General features: G+C 42.0%; 1 protein-coding gene across 1 annotated transcript; it reads right to left on the minus strand.

Moving 5' to 3' along the window:
* Positions 1-437: 437 nt before the first annotated feature.
* On the minus strand, positions 438-9,016 carry RBM15 (RNA binding motif protein 15). Its single transcript, XM_040232085.1, has 2 exons — positions 4,826-9,016; positions 438-804 (listed from the first exon to the last, which is right to left on the minus strand). The coding sequence occupies exons 1-2, from the start codon at positions 7,689-7,691 to the stop codon at positions 782-784; spliced, it is 2,889 nt and encodes a 962-aa protein (XP_040088019.1). The 5' UTR covers positions 7,692-9,016; the 3' UTR covers positions 438-781.
* Between the last annotated feature and the right edge of the window lie 9,723 nt (positions 9,017-18,739).

Genomic DNA, 18,739 nt, shown 5'->3' on the forward strand with positions numbered 1-18,739 from the left:
GGTGCAAATGTTAAGTGCAAGATAAAGCAATTTCAAACTTTTCTTCAAATTAAAAATGAAACTAAGGCCAAACGTGATGGGTGGACAAAATAAATCAAAACTTAAAATTCAGCAACTCCGGCTCTTCAAACCAGCAAAGCCCCCGACTTGTGCACTGTGGTGAGGCTTACGGTGCTTGCCCCAGCTTCTTGCGTGCCAGCAAACAGCACCATTTCCTCATCAAGTTGAGGACTGAGAAGCAAATGATCCCCTTCACTGCAAACAAAGGGGGTCACAGTAACACTAGTGATCCTTCAGAATTGACACACTGTGATAGTCAAAATGATGGTCTCCCTGCTTCTTGCTCAAGACATACAAGATCTGAGCAGCAGCAAGTACCCCCTCAGCTGCAAACAAAGGGGTCAAAGGTTTGCCGTCAATTCACTTCCAGGCAGAAAAACATTTTCCTCAAAAGAAACAATTTATTTAGAATAAAACAAAAGCAGCTCAACTGTGAGCGCACGTTTGAGTGACAGCTACTTTTAAGCTGTGTGAGCCATAAAAAGGGTTTTTCTTTTCCAGAAATCTTGTGTACACAGCACAAAGCAAGGTCATTTTTTTTTCCACTTAAAACACCGGCATTGGCATCACAATAGCAGATACACAACTTTAAGCTGCCATTTTAGTAAAATGCACAAATACTAAACAGATTAGCTTTCTTCCATCAAGAGGCCCATGTAAACTTCACATAAGCCACAACTTCTCTTCAAAAAGGTCCATTAGAGCTTTGAATTCCATGTCTTCATCCGTTGTTCACCAGTTTTGCTTGCGGGGGAGGGGAAAAAAAGGTTATTCAGTACAAATGTTTACAATATTAAAAATATATATATTTCCCCTATGCCATTATAGATGAACATAACATTAACAAGACCTTCCTGGACAATCCACCTTGACTTCAAAAAGCACCAATAATACCCACTGGCACAAGCCTTGAAATGAACTTACTGTGAACAGACAACAAGTAGAACAATAGGGTGAATTTTTTTTTTTTAAAGACTGCAATTAAGGATTATAGGACTGAAAATATCCTTTGTACTCATGTAACTGAGTAAAACATGTCAAAAAAATTTCAGAAAAAATCAAATTTATAATCAATTTACAATCAATATATTCTATATAAGTTAAAAAAAATGAAACTATAAAAAGGTGGAGTTTAGTCAAACTTATACCCCCTCTATTTTCATTCTGTAATTTATATGGAGCAATACAGACTTACTCCATTATTGTAGAAAGGGGTCAAGATACAAAACCTTTTAAAAATCCACCTTCATTTGTGTTACCAAAGAGAGCAGCTGTTATTTTCTTTAAAACACTCATACAATTGCTAAACAGCCAAAGAACACTGTGGGACTTTAACTTTCCAACTGTTTAAATCATACATATAAAACTTCATTAAGCTAGACAGTTCACTGTGGTCACCTGAAATCATTTTCTCCCTTTAGGCACATCACTATAACCAGAATGTTAACAGGGTCAGCTCCATTTCTCTTCCTGTTCTCAAACCTAACTCCTATCTCCAAACCAAATACTGTGGCAGAGATAGAAAAAAAATGTTCAGAAATTCTCTCCAAAAACTTTTTCACAAAAAGGTCATTAAGGCCCTCTTCTCAAAAGGATTTCCTAGTTCTGTTACCACAGAGTTTTTGGTGAATGGTTCCTATATGGACCCAAACTGCAGTTTAAGCTGTACCTGCATAATGAGCAATTTCACTGTCTGAAGAGACTTTTTTAAAAAAATTAAAAAGACAAAACAATAACAACAAAACTGTCAGTGAAAATCTGCTCATAAAACAGTTTTTAAAGAAACTAAACAAGTGTTAGACTCTGAAAGCAACACACCCCTTACTTTTGCTATTGTACCTCAAGTGGTCTAACTGAGCTAAGGGCCAGAACATATTACCTTCAAAATGTGACAAAAGCTTATATCAGCCAATGGACGGACGTTTTAAGATGTAATCCTTAAAGGGAAAACTCTACTTACTCTCGGGTCAGTCAAAACAGACATCTCAAACCAGGAATTTAAATTTTTTCGTGGAAAACTCTTTATAGGAATTCCAGTAACAACCAACAAAATAACACTAAAAATAAATTGGCTAGGAGCTGAATGATTAATTTTTCATAAACTTTGAAATTGTGATTAAAAATCTAAATTAGCTTGATGGTTCTTTTTTTCACCAGTAATACTTAATGAGTCATTTAATGATATACTTAAGAAATTCCATTCATTTGAACTTGAGTTCCAGAAAAATCAATCAAACAAATACATTTAAAAAAAAATAAAAGCAAAAGAAACAACTGGCTGTCACAAAGAACATCCAATGTTGAGATTACAAATTCTGGCTAGTGAGAATTAGAACCAGATTGTTTTAGACAAATGCTTTCATTCCACTCTTAAGTTTAGGTAGATAGTTTACCAATGTTATAAACCTGAACAACAGAATGAGCAACACAAATAAGAGATTCATCCAAATGATGGCACTCTGTAGGTAAGCACCAAACTAAACATAATTTTGTTATAATACATACATTTAGAAATGGTATCAAGCCACTGTTTCAAAAACACTGAAGCACAAATTGCCCAGATCTAACAAAAGCCACGATGTCAGATAAAGAATCAAACAAACATGGAGCAAAACCCACAGTACTCTACTCTTCGATAAGCTGGCATATCAACTTAAAAAAAAAAGAAAGAAAGCCACATACACTTTGGATTAGAGTAAAATCAGGTATCAAGGACTTCACTCTCTAAAAGAGTAAAATCATTTGTCCAGCCATCTTATCAAAAGGTATTCAAAAGTTAATGGTTAGTGAGACTATTTAAACTGGAAAAAATGTATCTAGCCACAAATTGTACTTTGACCCCATTTATAGACTGCACACTGACATAAGTTTCTGAACAGGTGTCTATTCCATATTAGCAAGTCAAGCAGTTTTTAAAAAGCAAAAGGACCAAAAGTGTTCATTGTAGGACTTCAGGTATTTTCCCTACAGGCACACCAAGGACCTCTGTGCTCATAGCCTATTATCTTCCTTCTCTCAAAATGGCTAGTTTTTCCAGTTTAAAAACAAAAAACACAAAAGTCTCCAAACTTACAAAGAAAACTTATAAATGCATGTGAAAACTAAAAAGGATGACACAGCAGTGATGAGGCTTTCATGCTAACATGCATTAGACACCTGTCATAACGGACAATTAAAAATTACATGACGTTTCCCTGGGTTATTATTGGTGCTATTTCAAAACTATCAGCTTTGATAACAGAAAGAAAACAGTTGAGTTCTGCCAGGCTTTCAGTAAATCACTTACATAGCATAGAAATATGACCATGATCCAAAGGTCAAGTTTTTAATCATAATTAAATATCAAGGGCTTCAGCTAAAGTCCTCAACATTTAAACCACAGGGGAAAATACACTTACAAATGACCTGAGAAACTAGGGGTTGGGGGTGGAGGAGGCAAATTAAAAAGACAAGGAAACCATGAATTATTCTTAAGCAGCAAAAGCTCTTGTTAAGAATCAGAAATTGATAATCTTCAGTTTTGGGAAAAAATATGGAGGTGGGCTAAATTATTTTATACTAATTCCAGGTGTCTGAGAAAATAAACCACTAAAAAATGGTTTTCCTAAACTGATTATTTCAATTCTCTGTGGCTGGACACCAGTGAAAATATAAACATAAAATTTCAAAGATACTCAAAATACTTTCAATAATGTGAAGTCATCACTGTTTAAATATGAAAATAAAAATCCAAGCAAAATTTTTAGAGTATGTCAAAAGTATTTCACAATGACTTAAAAAAAATTCTGCAATCCAGATATGGGTGATTAATGCCCACTGAAATAAAAGGATGACTTATGAGCCTGCAGACAACTCTTCTTTCTATTACTGAAGTCAGAAATTTGGGTGAATACAAAAATAAAAACTCACCTCTGATGAAAAACACAAGTTTTGAAATTTGCAACAATTAGAACTGTACCTGCTATACCCCTCTGAAAGTCAGTGAAAACACCACCACACACCAATAACTAACCAAAGAATTCTGATTTTAAAAGCACCTACTCACTTCCTGCATACTAGTGTAAGCAAAAGACAACGTGGTTTGTAACACACTCCTCTATTTTTACTGAACAGCTACAAACCAAAAGTGCATATATGGGATACAGAACTCAAAAACTAATGGTAAAAACATATATGTTAAAGCAAGCTCTTGGGAACACACCATTTAAGAAAAATACTCAAATACCTGATTAAAGTAATTGCAACATTTTATGTATGCTTTACCAGCTTATACTCCTGAGATCCCTGCTCAAATTTCAGCCACACAAATAATATTTCTGGTACAGGAATTATTTACCGACCTACCAATCAAAGCCATTTTTAGGTGTGTATTATCTTTTTACAGCTAGTGGGCTCTTTGTTTTTCAAATTCTAACTTTTCAAATTTCTGGTTTTGTAACTTTGAGGATTTTTTTAAGTTCAAGATTAAAAAAGGAAAAAAAATTCGCAGAAAAAGAGGAAAACAGTTACACATAAGAGTGGAAACTCCTAATTAAAGTAAATCCACTTGCCTGCTACCTTTAGGGGAGTCCTTTCACTTAATAGCTAAACTCTCCTGACTTCTATTTTTTAAAGAGGTTTATAAAAATATAAAAAAGAAAAAACCTAAAACTAAACAACTAATTAAAAAGAAAATTTCATCCGATGCTGTATCCCATTACACATCACAAAACAGGAACCATGTCAAAGTACTAAATACAAGTTACACATGGACTTTAAGACGCACCACGGACAATGATCATGACCAGGTAATCTTCTTCAGATTTGGCCAGTGCCTTGGCAGGGGAATCCAGGAACTGCTGGGAGAACTCACAGGGTGGAAAGGCATGAAGGACTCCGGTGTTTTCCTTGTCTTTGTTGCCCCCCACAGGGAGGCTGATCACCCCAGCAGCCTGCTTTTGCTTTAAGTAGGACACGAGGTTCCTAAGTGGCCTCTGAGTAGAGGTGGCAGTGTCTGATGTGGCTGAGGAAGAAGAAGACCTGCTATCAGAACTTCCAGGCACAGCCAGAAGAATAGCATAACCATTGGGCCCTGCCACTTTGATGCGTCGCGTCACTTCATCCAACTTGGGCTGGTCCAAACGAAGACGCTGAGTGATCTTGAGCTGGGCCACTTTGCCTCCAGTTGAGCCCTCCACAAGAAGACTACTAGCCACCTGCAGGTCACCCTGCAACAGATGCATGTTGGAAGGAAAGTTGCTGTTCTTCAACAGAAGCATGCCCTGCCAGGCCAAACAGAGTTTGGGAGATGCTGCTGCTGCAGGGGTAGTCCCCGCATCCTGTTTCTGGGAAGGGGACTTCAGCTTCGATGAAGCAGTGCTGGTGCTGGATGCACTCCCATCAGGCCGATCTTCTTTTTTCAGAGGGCTTTTACCCTCCGTGGAAGCAGTTGTCCGGTGCTTCTTATCCCGTTCAGCTGATGCAGAGTTTTTACGGTCTCGCTTGTCACCCTGGCTCTTCTCCAAACTACCTCGTCGGTCTCTGATTGGAGAGGGCCTTTCCAAGAGAAGACGGGAAGATCGATCGTTGTCGCTATTGTAGCGATCCCGGCTACTGCCCAATTCTGGACTGCGGTCAGGAGAAGGCGCGCAATGACGTTTTCGTGGACGGTCACTCTCTGGGGACCTATCCAGATGCCGACCCCCACTCTCCTCAGGCAGCCTTCGCTTCCTAGGTTGGTCTCTGCTGCTGGGCAGATCTCGATCACCTCTGTCCCGGTCCAACGACCAGCCATCCCGCCTGCGATCCAGGCTATCCAGTGGCTCATAAGCAGGCACAGCCGTAGCTGCAGTCCGAGTGCTGCGTTCACGGACTGGGGGTGGGGGCGGAACCCAATCAGAGTCAGGATAAAGGTCCCTATCACGATCTCTGTACAGTAAGGGTGGTGTCCTATCTCGAGCACCTCTCAAAGGGTCGGGTGCCCGGTGTCCAAAAGCATCTGTCACCAGTTCATAATGAGTTAACGGCAGAGGCTGCAGATATTGCTGCTGGTAACGATGTTCTGTGTCTGCAAAGTCTACTCTAAGGCGACGATCTGGGCCACCAAGTGGGAAGCCCCTCATATGGGTCCAAGCAGCATGAGCTGCATCCAGGCTTTCGTACTGGATATATGCCCAACTATCACCTTTGCGGTAGTCAATGGTGCGTATGGTGCCAAATCGGTCAAACTCCCGTGCCAGGGCAGCAAGAGGTACCCAAGGACCCAGGCCACCTACCCAAAGGCGGGTGGTCGGTGTAGCTTTGCCATAGCCAATTTTGATAGGATTCCGAATGATAATTTTGCCAGACATCGCTAGTTTGGCCCGGTGAGACATATCTAGGTTTTCAAATTTGAGAAAGCCATAGGTACTGGTCTGGCCCCGAGAAGGCCTCTTGATGTCTACCTCTGTGATGACTCCGAAACGGTCAAAAGCCCTTCTCAGATCACTCTCTGTCACAGTGATGTCTAGGTTGCCCAAGAAAAGCGTCCGGTTAGCTCGCTGATCATCCTCGGGTGAGATCTCATCTACTTCTCTGAAAGGAGCGGCACCTGCTCCAGTTCCCACCCTTGGCTCAAGACTGTAGGCTGGGCGCACTCTCTCATAGAACGAGTAGTCTCGCTCTCTCTCCAGGTCTCGGGGCAGTGGTGGCGGAGGTGGAGGGGGCAGGCGGCCAAGGGCCAACTGCTGCAACCGGTAGTCTCTGTATCCCAAGGCTGCACCACCAGGGGAAAGTGATCTCTGGCCTCCACCACCTCCTCCAGGGGGGTGCCGGTGACCACCTACAGAGGACCCGACCACACTGGCTGAAGGAGGATAGGAATCTTTGTCTAAAGGGGAGCGGCTACGGCGCCGGCTCACATACACAGCTTCTATCTTCAGAGGCCGGTCATAGAGCACTAGGCGGCCTCTGGCATGCTTGGCCGCCCGCGCGTCCTCTGGCCGCCGGAAGTTCACAAAGGCTACTCGCTCATCCCCGCTGCCAGAACCCGAGAGATGACTGATTTTGACACTTACATCACCGAAGCGTTTAAACTCGTGAAACAATCCGTCCTCCACTGCTTCGTCACTCAGCTGGGACCCCAACTCGCTTATCTTCAGTGTCTTGTATTCCCCGCCATCTCCGCCGCCAGGAGCTGAAGAGGCGGCCCCAGAGGAACGTGACTCCCCGCCTCCACCCCGGGAGCTGCTGCGCGACTCGCCCCCGCCCGAGGAATTTTTGGTGCTTGGGGAGCTGTAACTATGCAAGCGGCTACTGGAGCTGCCCCCTCCGGTGTCGTACTCGCGGCTACCACCTCGACTGCTAGACTTGTCCAGATGAAGGCTGCGCCGCGACCCGCCGCCGCCGTCGGTCTTTCCGCTGCTGCTCCCATTGCTGCCACCAGAGCCCCCTAACTTCTTGCTCCGCTCCCCGCGGGAAGTCGAATCCTCACCACCACGGGAGCGTTTCGGCTTGACCGGAGAGCGCTCTTTTCCCTTCATGGTAGCGGGGCGTCGGAGATCTTCTCCGCGGAACTGACTAACCCGCCGCCCCGCGCTGGTTTCACACAGCGGAACCGCACGCCGCCATCTTGGACTCTGCCGCGGCAGAGGGTCCCGCCCCGCAGTCTTCATTGGTCAATTAGCTCCACTCTTCTACAGTCTCATTGGGAAAACTATTTGTCTGTCTTTACATCTCCCCGCGCTCCGGGAAGGCGCCCGCCCAACCACTGTTATTGGGTTCCCAACGCCCTAGTCCGAGTACCTCATTGGTTATATTCGTTGTCCATCTTAACGGTTCCTCGCGCCAGACTGTAGCTCCGCCCCTCGTACTCGGCGGTCACCTGACCCAAAGTCTGGAGGCGTTAATTGGACAAAAAGTCTGCCCTCTAACGGTACTTCTTGCGGGGCGAAAGCAGTGATCCCGCCTCCTCATAACTTTCATTGGTTTATGACCCCGTCCTTTAACCTACTATTTGGGAAGTCAGGCCATATGTTCTAGCATTTTTTTTTTTCTGAGAGGCCGGCTCACAGCGATCTCGCGAGAGAGAGAAAGCTCCCTCTTTCGATGCCTTTCTTCCAACTCCTCCGGCGGCTGAAAGAAGTTTAAATCTGATTGGATGTTGACGATGAAGTTGATAGGCCGGAATAACTGTCCATCACTCGCTTAAAGGCGTAGGCTCTTACAATGAGGAGGCTGTCTGAAGGTGAAAGAGTAGAATACGTGCTTGCTGTGCGACCTCACTTAGACGTCGCGAAATGGTGACCATGAAACAGTTCCGCCTTTCTGCGTTTGGCGTTTTCCTTTCCAACATTTGTTCGCTCCCACGGCGTACTTGGTTGGGGTTTGGCCCTCGGACCTCAGAACTTCTAGGCTCCCTACCTCCTACCTGTATGGGACCAGGAGCTGGGCTTCTGTCTCTTCCCGCCCACCGTTGGGCCCACGAATCCCTCAGGAAACCGTCCCGGGGCGCCCAGCGGACACCGTCTTAGCCCCGTCGGCCTTTGCGTGAACGGCCTTTAAAAGCCCCACCCACCGAACGCAAGAAAGCGCTCTGGGGCCCGCGGTGCTGGCGGGGCCGGGTTCACAGTTCAGGAAGGGCCTGGTCACACTAACGCCCCGGGGCGGGGCGGGTCGTAAGCTGAGCGCAGGCCTTTGGGGTCCCGCAGCTCTGGAGCCGGTGCTTAACCCAGGCTGGAAGCCGGCACTGCTCGGTGCGTTTCATTCCCGCCCGAGTGTCCTGGGGTAACCTAGGAAAGAGAGACTGAAGCTTCCAGTTTCGACTCCTATAGGCAGGGTGGGGACTCGGGCCATGACGGACGAGTCTGGGCTTCCTGATTTATGTTGCAAATTCACGTAGATTTGGGGTTTTGTCGTTCGATAATATAGCTGTGTTAGATTTTTATATGTTAATAACCTTCCCTGGTAAATAATCGAGTGAAATGAATGTACTTTGCTCCCTGCAGATGTGTCGCGTTTTTTCCTGTGGTTTCTTGTACGTGCCCTCACCTTCAGAACAGGGTAGAACAGCCACCTTGCTAAGTCCATCTCTTTTGACTCTGAAAATCATTTGCCGCTTTAAAACCCAAATTTCTTTCCATAGACCTTCATTGTGTTAGACAGTAAAGCTCTTGTGTGGGGTGCTGGTGATACCGAGTTGAGAAAAGGTACAGTTTCTATCCGATGAAGGGAGGTATTGCTGAGTTCCATCACAGGGCTAAGCTTTTATGCATTCCTCCTCCTGTCCTCTGGGCAGAGGAAGGGGGATTCTTGTATAGATACTTTCTTCAACTGCATCTCTCAAGATTCTGTAGGAGACAATGTGACATGTTTTTAAACATGACATCTAGTTTTGAGGTAACTAGGTCCCCCAAACTGAAACCTAAACTTTGAAACTTTTAGAGACTGAAAACTGTTTCAGTTCAGTTCAGTCGCTCAGTCATGTCCGACTCTGCGACCCCGTGAATCGCAGCATGCCAGGCCTCTCTGTCCATCACCAACTCCCGGAGTTTGCAAACTCATGTCCATCAAGTCAGTGATGCCATCCAGCCATCTCATCCTCTGTCATCCCCTTCTCCTCCTGCCCCCAATCTCTCCCAGCATCAGAGTCTTTTCCATTGAGTCAACTCTTCGCATGAGGTGGCCAAAGTACTGGAGTTTCAGCTTCAGCATCATTCCTTCCAAAGAAATCCCAGGGTTGATCTCCTTCAGAATGGACTGGTTGGATCTCCTTGCAGTCCAAGGGACTCTCAAGAGTCTTCTCCAACACCACAGTTCAAAAGCATCAATTCTTCGGCGCTCAGCTTTCTTCACAGTCCAACTCTCACATCCATATATGACCACTGGAAAAACCATAGCCTTGATTAGACGGATCTTTGTTGGCAAAGAAATGTCTCTGCTTTTCAATATGCTATCTAGGTTGGTCATAACTTTCCTTCCAAGGAGTAAGCGTCTTTTAATTTCATGGCTGCAGTCACCATCTGCAGTGATTTTGGAGCCCCCCCAAAATAAAATCTGCCACTGTTTCCCCTGTTTCTCCATCTATTTCCCATGAAGTGATGGGACCAGATGCCATGATCTTAGTTTTCTGAATGTTGAGCTTCAAGCCAACTTTTTCACTCTCCACTTTCTCTTTCATCAAGAAGCTTTTTAATACCTCTCCACTTTCTGCCATAAGGGTGGTGTCATCTGCATATCTGAAGTTATCGATATTTCTCCCAGCAATCTTGATTCCAGCTTGTGCTTCTTCCAGCCCAGCGTTTCTCACGATGTATTCTGCATAGAAGTTAAATAAGCAGGGTGACAATATACAGCCTTGACGTACTCTTTTTCCTATTTGGAACCAGTCTATTGTTCTATGTCCAGTTCTAGCTGTTGCTTCCTGACCTGCATACAAATTTCTCAAGAGGCAGGTCAGAAAACTGTTTAGCCCTGCGTTTTTAAGAAATTTGGAGAAAGTGAAGATGTGAGCCTTTTATCAGAAGTAGACCATAAAAGCTTAAAAGAAACCAAATATGCAAAAGCATTTATATGATATTGTAATGTGCAGACATAGTCATTGTATTAAAACTGTTAAAATAACTTCATAAGGTATAGTATGGTGTGTATATTATGCTACCATTTGTAGTCTTAAAAAATTATATGCCTGTTTATGTGTTTGTACATTTTATATATATATATTCATAGAAACAATTGAGACTACTTAGGAGGTTACTGAGATCATGCTGAGGAGAGGGGAGTTGAGGGTCTGGGTGGGAGAAGGACTCAAATTTTCATTATATAGCTTTATGCGTTATTAATACTTCTACCATGTGCATGATATTGCTACTCGTGTTTTTCAAAATAGCAATTATTTTTAGCTTTCCTTAAAAAACTTTTTATGGAAAAACTAAAAAATGTACAAAAGTACAATGCTTTAAAGAACTCCCTTGTACTCAACATTTCAGCCATTTTCAGATCATGTCAATCTTGTTTCATCTACATTGTCCTCTTATTCTTCCCCCTCTTCATTATTTTGTTCCAAGCTTATTGGCCCCGGAAATGAAATAAACCATTTCTCCAAGTAATTCTGGTTCTTTTAGTGGGAAATGATACTTAAAGATAGAATTTTTTTTTTAATTTAGGCCAATTAAAAAAATTATTCAAAAGAAAAAAGACTTTACATAGGGGATTTTCATCTGTTTCAAGGTTATATTAATAGAACACAACACAAAATTGAAGTAAGCCATTATCTGATTAAGCATTATCTTTTATAGCTAACCTAGAAAAAATTAAAGGCAGGAGGGGAAGGGGCCCACAGGATGAGATAGTTGAAGGGCATCATCGACTCAATGGACATGAGTTTGAGCAAACTCCAGGAGTTGGTGAAGGACAGGGAAGCCTGGTGTGCTGCCAGTCCATGGGTTCACATGTGGGACACGACTGAGCAACCGACTGAACAACAGCAATAGCTAACCTAAATAAATCAGTGTCCAGGGAGACTGTTTTTGGCCTAAATTGACCTGCTTAGGTGACTCACTGATTTTTTTTTTTAAGTAAAAATAATGACCAAATAGGTATAGTATCCCAAGTCTCGTAGGGACTGAAGGGGCACAAGAAGTGAGGGAGAGAATTCTGAGAATGATACTGCCGTGCCTGAGGTTCTACGAGGCTTTGCTGTTGCTGTTGCTGAGTTGCTTCAGTCGTGTCCAACTCTGTGCAACCCTATAGACAGCAACCCACCAGGCTCCCCCGTCCCTGGGATTCTCCAGGCAAAAATACCGGAGTGGGTTTCCATTTCCTTCTCCAATGCATAAAAGTGAAAAGTGAAAGTGAAGCTACTCAGTCCTGTCCGAGAAGCTACTCAGTCCTGTCCGACTCCTAGCGACCCCATGGACTGCAGCCTAACGGAGGCTTAGTGGCTTGCTATTTGAAACATCAAGGAACTTGATGGAAGATATTGCCTACAAGTGGCTATGGTAGGAATGCTTATCTGGGGTGGGGGTAGGGGGCGCCAGAGGGGAGGTAACAGCCTGTCTGATATGAAGAGGACTGGTAAGTTTAATGGATAGGTATGAAAAGGCCTGGATTCTATTATCAGTAACAGAACGAAAATGTCGCGCGTGCGTGTGTGTGTGTGTGTGACAGAACTGAATAATGAATGACATGACATGTTGATCCAAGCTGTAGTTAAGTGATTTATTTTGTTTTCATTTCCTTTGTGTTCTTTAAAGTATGAAGTGGCTTAGTGAGGTTATATCAGCCTGTATTCACACATGTGCTTTTGAGAGGGCTGAGAGAGGATAAAAGTGACCCACGGTTTAGAGGGGCAAGACTTTGAACACTTTTTCTACTGTTGGTGATGGAGTTGTTGAGGTCCAGTCCAGGCTTTCATCTGCTCTCCTTGTGGTCTATGGCCAGATTTGTGAGGATAACTGACCTGGGTGAAGAGGATCTTTCAGCGGTCATGAAAACAGAGTTAAGCTACCAACAGATTCCCTGAGCATCATAGCAGCAAGATGATCTCTCCTTTTAGTGCCTTGTCAAAAACCAAAAAATAGTGTTGAGGAAAAGCTGCCATTGCCCATTGTGGCTTCAGTGTTGACCCCTTGGAGCTGTACAACTCAAAGCCCCTAGCTGTCTAAATAAAGTGCTTTCTCCATCTCCTTTAGAATCAGTTTTAGATTAAAAAGGTAAAGCAAAAATGAAAGTTACATTCAAGGAAGAAAGCTGTGCAATGAAAAGATATCAGTATGTTTCCTGTCAAATGTGTTCTTTCCACCTCTTCCTTCCTAGGTTTTATTGTTTGTGTATCCTCAATACACACAGAGACAATTATGACTGCAATATGAAATTTACCTTGGGAGCTGAGAGCCCTTTGATTTCCTGGCAGATGCAAAGAGGCCTGAAGCTGCAAAATTTTTTTTAAATTTCCCACTCACAGTCGTGAATTAAATTTTTCTGTTTCATTTTCTTTCGTAAAATGAATGGCCTGACAGTAAGATTTGTTTTGTTTGCTCTCCAGAAAAAGTGTGTGTTTTACCCATAGACATATATGAAATCCCTAAAATAGCAAATAATCATTTAGGACACAGTTTGCACTATAAAGTCACTTGTATGGTTTTTTAAAAATAGCTTTATTAAGATATAATTTACATACCATAAAGTTCACCCATTTAAAGCATACAATTCAGTGGGTTTTAGTACACTTAAGCTATGCATGTGGTTCACCCTTTAACACTGTTACAGAAAGACTCTGCTATAATTTTTTCTACATGACTAAGCCCTAATATAATTATCTCTTTCATTTATTTAGACATTTTATAGGGCAGTGGCTAAGAGCATGAACTTTGGAACCAGCCAGCCTGGATTAAATGCCAGCTTTGCTGTAGGTCTCAAAAGAATTACTATTAATGTCTCTGGGCCTTTATTTTCTCATCTATAAGATGAGAATAATCGTAAAACCTCTTTACCAGGAGGATTAAATGGGTTAAAACATACAGTTTGACCCTCAGTATCCACAGGTTTTGTGTCCTTGGATTCAACCAACCGTAGCTCATCTGACTGTATAAAGAGCTTAGAAGAGTGCCTGGCACACAGTAAGCATGCATTGCTGTTAACTAGTATATTTTCTCTTTGAACTTTAGTATATAGAATTGGATTTATCATAATCCTCAGTTCCTGAGACATAATCATTAATGGTCCACTCATGGAATTTACTTATCAAAACATAGTACATACCCATGAACCTATCACTCAGTCCAAGAAATAGTTACCAGTATTTTATATCTACCTAAATGTTCCTCCCTTATCCATTGCTTACCCTCATAGATAGCTACTATCCTGAATCTGATGTTTAGCTATCCCTTGTTTAGAGAACTTAAAAAAAAATTTTAAAGGAATTTTAAAGTCCCTGTCATGAAGTTTGGGGAAAATATATATCAAAGTGGATTTTTAAAAATTCCTTAATATATGTGTACATGGGTGCATTCATGCACATGCACATATATCCCTTTAAAGTATATTATTTTAGTTTCCCTTGTTTATAACTTTATACTAATTTGTATCTGTAGTCTTCCTGAGGCTTGCATTTTTCATTCATAATGTTACTATGACTCTTCCATGTTATCAGAAAACTTTCAAGGAATGGATTATTTTCTTCTATTTTGATGCCCTGAAATCCTTATGCTACCACAGGATGTATTATATTAATAATATAGCTTTTCAGATTCCAGCCATCAAATAAGCGTTGCTGGCACCCAGCAGGGCAGATGATGGGAGGAATAACTGCATGTCCTCCTCTTAAGACCACCTGGAAGTAACTCACTAAAATTCTGCTCCTATCTCATTTCCGAAAACATAGACCTCTGGTCACACTTAGAAAAGAAGGCTGGGAAGTATACTCTATATACTTTAGCCCAGATAAGAATCAGGGGTCTTTAAGGAGAAAGAGGGAGAACAGGCATTGGGGCCACCAACAGTCTCTTCCACAACTATGTACTGGGTGAATTACATGACACAATGCATGGAAAGCTCAAGGTACTTAGCAAGCTTCGATGAAAACTGTCATTTCATGATTTCACTTATATTATCCAATTTGATCCTCATAGTAATTATATGAGTTAGGGCAAATGTGATTATCTTAATTGCAGGTTGGGAGACTAAGGTTCAAGAGGCTAATTGCAGTTGCTGGTGGTGGTGGTAGTTTTTATTTCAATTTAAAGAAAGAGTCCAAGGGAAAGGAACCATAGGCCAATTCTGGAGTCCTGGCTTCTCTGGACAAAATCTACCTTTCATAAAAACCTTGTAGTTCTATGTTCTCTGATTTTCTGAACCTGGCATGTAAATCTGCAAGGTGTGGGATGGAACTTAAATCTACTAACTAAGTCCCCCTGTGGGACACTTTCCAATGCATCCCATATGAACCAGGTTGTTGGAAATGAAATGGCTCTCCAGCAGGTTGAAGCCTGAACAAACAAATCAGATTACATAATTCACAAATACATAATAAAAATCAAAGCCAGACTTTACTGAGCACATACTACATACCAGGTATTCTGCTCAAACTTTTCTCCCATTGGCTTGCTTCACGCTCACAATGACCCAAGGAGATAGTCAGGCTTATAATCCTCCCTTTTATTTTAATGCCTTTTTAAAACAAATTTTGGTAGCAAGTGGACTTATTGCAATGGCTTCTCCTGCTGTGGAGCACAGGCTCTAGAGCACAGGCTCAGTAGCTGTGGCCCACAAGTTTAGTTGCCCCACAGCATGTGGGATCTTCCTGGACCAGGGATTAAGCCCACGTCCCCTGCACTGGCAGGTGGCTTTTTTCAACCACTGGGCCACCAGGGAAGTACACCCCCCACCCCCCACCCCCAGCTTCTTTATCAGGTTAAGGAAACTGGGGCTTAGAGATCCAATTTGTTTTACAAATATTTAAGAAGAATAATATGTGTAGGTTTGGTTTTTTTCCCAAGTTTGTGAAAGCATTTGATTTGAAGGCATTCTTACGTATTAGGGGTGACACTGCAGATTGCCCCCCATATCTATTCTCCCTTTCTGTGTTACGAACAGCTACAATACTCTGACAGGGAACATTTTATAACAAAAAAATTATAACAAATGATATAAACAACTCTTTGAGTCACTAACATAGAATACATATAGTAACTGTGTTAGTGTCTGCCTACTTGAGAATGGTACTTTAACCTCAGTAGTTTATAACAACTGGAAGAAAGTATTTCATTTGATTGTAGGCAGTTTAGAGGTGAAAATTAGCAGTCTTGCAATGAAGATGGGAATTCACAGATTCTCAGTTATTGGACAAAACTTCTAAAGTCAGAGGCAATAAAAGCTTTATTTGCTGCTCCTTATTGAGTATTAGGCAAAATCCTCTTGCTGCTCCTATGTCAGGCGGAGATTCCAATTTAAAGAGCTCTGGATGGTGTATCCTATGTGTCTTCGTATATCTTTCATGTCAAATTCCATCCACCTATAAACACTGATGAGGTTATAAAGTTGATAGAGTGTGAGTGCTTCTGTCACCAACTGTGTTTCAACTGGACAAAAAGTTGTAGATTCTATATTTCCTGGTGTGTTTAGTACATAAATTTTCTCCCAGAAATGCAATAAAGTTCTGAGATCTCATGAGCCATCTCTGTGAGCCCACTATTAGCAAGAAGAAACCAGCTCTGGGGAAACCCAGCCCCTCAACACAGCCGTAAATAACCTACTGGAAACAAAAGAAGACTTCTACAAATGTTTGCATATGTTTGTCCATGACCATGGACAGTATTTCCATGACATTTTAAAAATTATGAGCTCCTTTAACTAATCAATCTTTTTCAAAGTATGCTCTATGTACCCAGCATAGTGAAAGTACAGACAGAAATTGTATGACACGAACCCTACCAAGAATTTGCTTGGATGAGAACAAAAATCAGGTACATTTAAAATTTGTCACTGAATTATTAAAATGAAAAAAAAATTTAAATTAAGCCAAGTATAGAAGTTTAGTGATAAGAGAACTCAGTGTGGGCTGGGGTAGTCAGGGGAGTTATACGTGTTCCTTGTAGAATTCCAGACCATAAAGAATGCACAGGGTAGAATTCTAAGTCCAAGCAATGTTTCATAACGGTTCTGACCCTAAATTTCCTTACAGTGTAACCCTGAACGATCTTTCCAAAACACAAATCTGATAGTTACCATTGCTCCGCAGATAAAGATAAGAATTCTTAATATGCCCTACAAGGCCCTATATGGTTTGACCCTTTCTACCATTCTTGCCTCATTTTGCTCTGCATTTCCCACTGGCCTTCCTTCTGTCCCACACACTCATTGAACTCCCTCCCTTCCCAGGGCGTATGCTCTTTTCTACCCTCATCACCATGTCAACTCCTATTCATACTTCAGGGATCATTTCCAGGTTGCCTCCTCAGGGCAGCCTTCCCTGACTAGACTGAAGTCCCCTATTATAGGCTCTCATTTGCCATGTGATGTGCCTCTCCTTCACTGCACCTGTCACAATTGCAATTTTACACTTGTTGTAATTATTTTATTTACAATTTAGTGCATTTGATTTATGTCTTTCTCCCCCCAAGCTTTCATTAAGGACAGTACTGTGTGTGTCTGGTTACTTACCATTTTATCCGCAGTTGTTAGCACACCATCAGGCACACAAGTGACACAAGTTTTTGTTTGATGAATGAATGAATGAACATAATCTATATCAGTATTTCCCAATATCCCATAAAATGGTCCCAAGATAGAGTCAAATGAGTTTAGAAAACACTTTATGCTGTATCGTCCAAGGCTCCACCCCTGCCCCCATGTATCTTTGCATATAAAACACTCTGGCAAGAAAAAAAAAAAAAAAGACTGTAGCAAATCCTACGGTCAAGAAGGATTCATCTTAATTCGACCACAGAATGTAAACCAGAGTTCCCTAGGTTGAACTCTGGGCAGTGTTTCCACTCAAGGGAGGTAACCTAGCTGCCCGTGCTGATGTTTTTGGTTCAGCAAATGCTAAGAAGTGTTTTGTTTCCTGAGAGGAATTTCCCAGTGGTTAAACTGCTCTGGGAATCCAGGCAAATGTAGGATTTAGAATTTGAAAAATGGAGCCACAAGTACAAACAAGTTCTATGAATACAGTCTGCTCCATTAGCTGAAGGATGGACTCTCCTCAGCACAGTTTGTAGCAGAATAAATATGTGTTCAAAGAATGGATGGAGAGAGAAAATAACTGTGGTGATAACCCTTCAGCTAGTGAGTGGTCCCATCTTAGGAAAGATAACTATAGTTAAGTTCAAGTGTGAGTGAAAGCTTTTTAAGCTATGATGGTTAATGTATGGGCATTTTAACTAGGTACTTACCTTAACACAGGAACGTACCCAGTCACAGGATTTAAAGAGGCAACACTGACACTCTGAAGGCAAGTAAATACTGATCTTTGCTTCTTGGTTTTGTGATAAACATTTCGTCAATTGTTATTTTTTTCTAGGATTTAACATTAACTTCCTTTTTTGTCAAATCAATGTTTTATTTTTCCCCTCAGTGTTCATCCTCCTTGATCTTTTGTTGATCTTTTTGACTGTTTTCAAGAAACCCTTCTTGAAATTCTTCCTGCAGCTGTTTTGTGACCTGCACTTTCAATTCAATAGCATTTCAACCGATATTTATTGATCACCTGTGATGTACCAGACACTGGACTATCATCATTCATTTATGAACTCATTCATCAGCATTCATTGAGTTCCTACTGGATATCAGGCACTGTGCCAGTGATTGAGATACAAAGATGAACAAGATACAGTCCTGGATCTGCTAAGCTTCACAGCCTAGGAGAGTAGACAACTAACACATCATGGCAGGAGGCTATGATACAAGTACAGGCTCAGAGGCTGTGGCCCTCAGAGAAAGAATCAATTGCTTTTCTTTGTGGGGGAGAGATACGTTGCATAGCACAGTGCCTGGCACAGGCTGAATCGTCAATAAATATACGTTAAAAGAACAAAAAGCCTTCCAGGCAGAGAGACTAGCATGATTAGGGCATCCTCAGGGAGCCCAGCCTGGAACAGAGGACCAGCTTCTCTGGAAGCATGGCAGGGGTGGTGATGGGGATGTTGATCTGAAAGAAATGTTCTTTCCTACTGTTGCTATTTAATTTATAAATTTCATGCACATGCATATTTAAAAGCACATTATA

Source organism: Oryx dammah, unplaced genomic scaffold, assembly GCF_014754425.2.
Source record: "Oryx dammah isolate SB20612 unplaced genomic scaffold, SCBI_Odam_1.1 HiC_scaffold_28, whole genome shotgun sequence".
In the NCBI taxonomy this organism is placed as follows: Eukaryota; Metazoa; Chordata; class Mammalia; order Artiodactyla; family Bovidae; genus Oryx; species Oryx dammah.

Coding starts and splice junctions, on each gene's coding strand:
- RBM15 (XM_040232085.1), bottom strand. CDS start 7,691: ATGAAGACTGCGGGGCGGGACCCTCTGCCGCGGCAGAGTCCAAGATGG. Junction 805..4,825: donor GGTCATGATCATTGTCCGTG/GTGCGTCTTAAA, acceptor CTCCCCCGCAAG/CAAAACTGGTGAACAACGGA.